At 31.5% G+C, this 1,966-nt stretch overlaps 1 protein-coding gene across 3 annotated transcripts; it reads left to right on the top strand.

Annotated features, from left to right (window-relative positions):
- Positions 1-315: 315 nt before the first annotated feature.
- LOC119604865 (metaxin-2) lies at positions 316-1,461 on the top strand. 3 transcript variants are annotated; one of them, XM_037957752.1, is made up of 2 exons: positions 316-432; positions 505-1,461. In XM_037957752.1, the coding sequence occupies exon 2, from the start codon at positions 528-530 to the stop codon at positions 1,281-1,283; it is 756 nt and encodes a 251-aa protein (XP_037813680.1). In that variant the 5' UTR covers positions 316-432; positions 505-527; the 3' UTR covers positions 1,284-1,461. The 3 variants fall into 3 exon arrangements, with proteins under 3 accessions (XP_037813680.1, XP_037813679.1, XP_037813678.1); XM_037957751.1 differs by having other exon boundaries at positions 319-432; positions 489-1,461; XM_037957750.1 differs by having other exon boundaries at positions 374-1,461.
- Positions 1,462-1,966: the final 505 nt, after the last annotated feature.

Raw genomic sequence — 1,966 nt, forward strand, 5'->3', positions numbered from 1 at the left:
AACTAACTAACTAACTAACTAACTAACTAACTAACTAACTAACTAACTAACTAACTAACTAACTAACTAATAACTAACTAACGAACTACTACTACTAACTAACTAACTACTAACTAACTACTAACTAACTAACTAACTAACTAACTAACTAACTAACTAACTAACTAACTAACTAACTAACTAACTAACTAACTAACTAACTAACTAACTAACTACTAACTAACTATCTAGCTAACTAACTAACTAACTAACTAAAGTAGATTATCGAAAATTTTGACTTCCGTTTAAAGGTTAACATTAACCAAACATTAATTATCTGGCAACACTATAGCTTTTGGAACTCACGTCACTTTTTTATGGAATAATTTTTATTTTAAACCCACTGTAAAGCAAAACACGGGAATTTTAACGCAAAAGAAAAATATAAATTGTGTAAGCATTAGAAATTTTAGCATTTTAAAAGAAATAATAAAAGAATTATAATGCAGAAATCACAACTTTTAGCCGAGTACAATACGGTGGAAAAAATGAGCGAACCATGGCCCGAAGATGCTACTCTCTATCAGCCCTATGAGGCTGAACAAATTCTATTGCCAGAAAATGCCAGTTGTCTGGCTGTAAAGGCGTACCTCAAAATGTGTAACCTGCCCTGCGAAGTAAGATCGTGTGCCAACGCTGAGTTTATGTCTCCCGGTGGTCGAATGACGAAGTTGCCTGTTTTGCGTGCAGGGGCCTTTGTCTTTGCCGAATTTGAACCTATAGTCAATTTTGTAGAGCACAAAACTGAAGCTATTGGTCAGTGGTTAGATGAAGACGAAAAAGATGAAATGCGTACTTATGTCTCATTGACTGAGCACATCTTCACCATGGCTGAATTGTATGTAAGTTTTGTAGTTGACCGTGTTTATGAGGATATTACAGCACCCCGTAATGGCTGCGTGTTCCCCTGGCCATTAAATAAAATGCAAAACTTCTCGAAGAGGCGTCAAGCTAAGAAGCTCTTAAAAGTTTACCAATGGGATGATATGACCATAGAGGATGTCATCGAAAAGGTTAAGAAGTGTTGTGATACATTACAAATGAAATTACAAGAAACCCAAGGACCCTATTTCTATGGTGAACAACCCTGTGAATTGGATGCTATTGTTTTTGGACATTTATTTTCAGTGCTTACCATCAATCTACCCAATATGGCTTTGGCTCAAACGGTCCAACAATTTAAACCTCTAGTGCAATTTTGTCGTTTTATAGATGATAAATATTTCCAAATGAAACCATTGTAAAATATTTAAATGATATTTTATTGTTTTTGTTAGTGTGTTTTCTTTCTTGTCTCAGTCAATCCTAATAATAATAATGAACACAGCATGTCCTGCTGTTGGTTTATTATTGATTATTATATTTTACTAGTTTTTTTGTTAATAAAAAGAACAAATTGTATTTTTAAAATAAGAAAAAAAATTGATTTATAGTATTTGTTACCAACATGATGGTGAGTAATATAGTTCCATATCATGTTCTAATGATTTCTAGAGTTATTTTTGTTACAGTTCTGCTATTGTTTGAAGTTCTTCTGAGGATGAAAGTCCGTATATACTGATATCACTGAGATGAATTTAATTGACCGATGAAGATTCCAATCGTTCCTGATCGAAGATGTAATTATTGTAGAAGAGAATTTATCACGAATTCTTTACAAAATTAAGAATAAAAATTTCTTCATTAATTTTAATATAAATTCTCCAAATATTCTTTAAAAACTGGAAACTAATTGAAAATGCTCTATAAATTAAGAATTCATCATTGATTATCGAATATTTTCAACATTACTTTCCTATAGAATTCTCCATGTATTGAAAATGAATCGGATATTTTTCGTAAATTCAAAAACTATTTAAATTCTTTAAATTTAAATTCTTTACAAGTCGCGCGATTTGTGTTTTACTAAAATTACACACTCCTATCG

This window comes from Lucilia sericata, unplaced genomic scaffold (assembly GCF_015586225.1).
Source record: "Lucilia sericata isolate MDLA Ls3-8-SP2 unplaced genomic scaffold, ASM1558622v1 Contig000439F_arrow, whole genome shotgun sequence".
NCBI classification, from domain to species: domain Eukaryota; kingdom Metazoa; phylum Arthropoda; class Insecta; order Diptera; family Calliphoridae; genus Lucilia; species Lucilia sericata.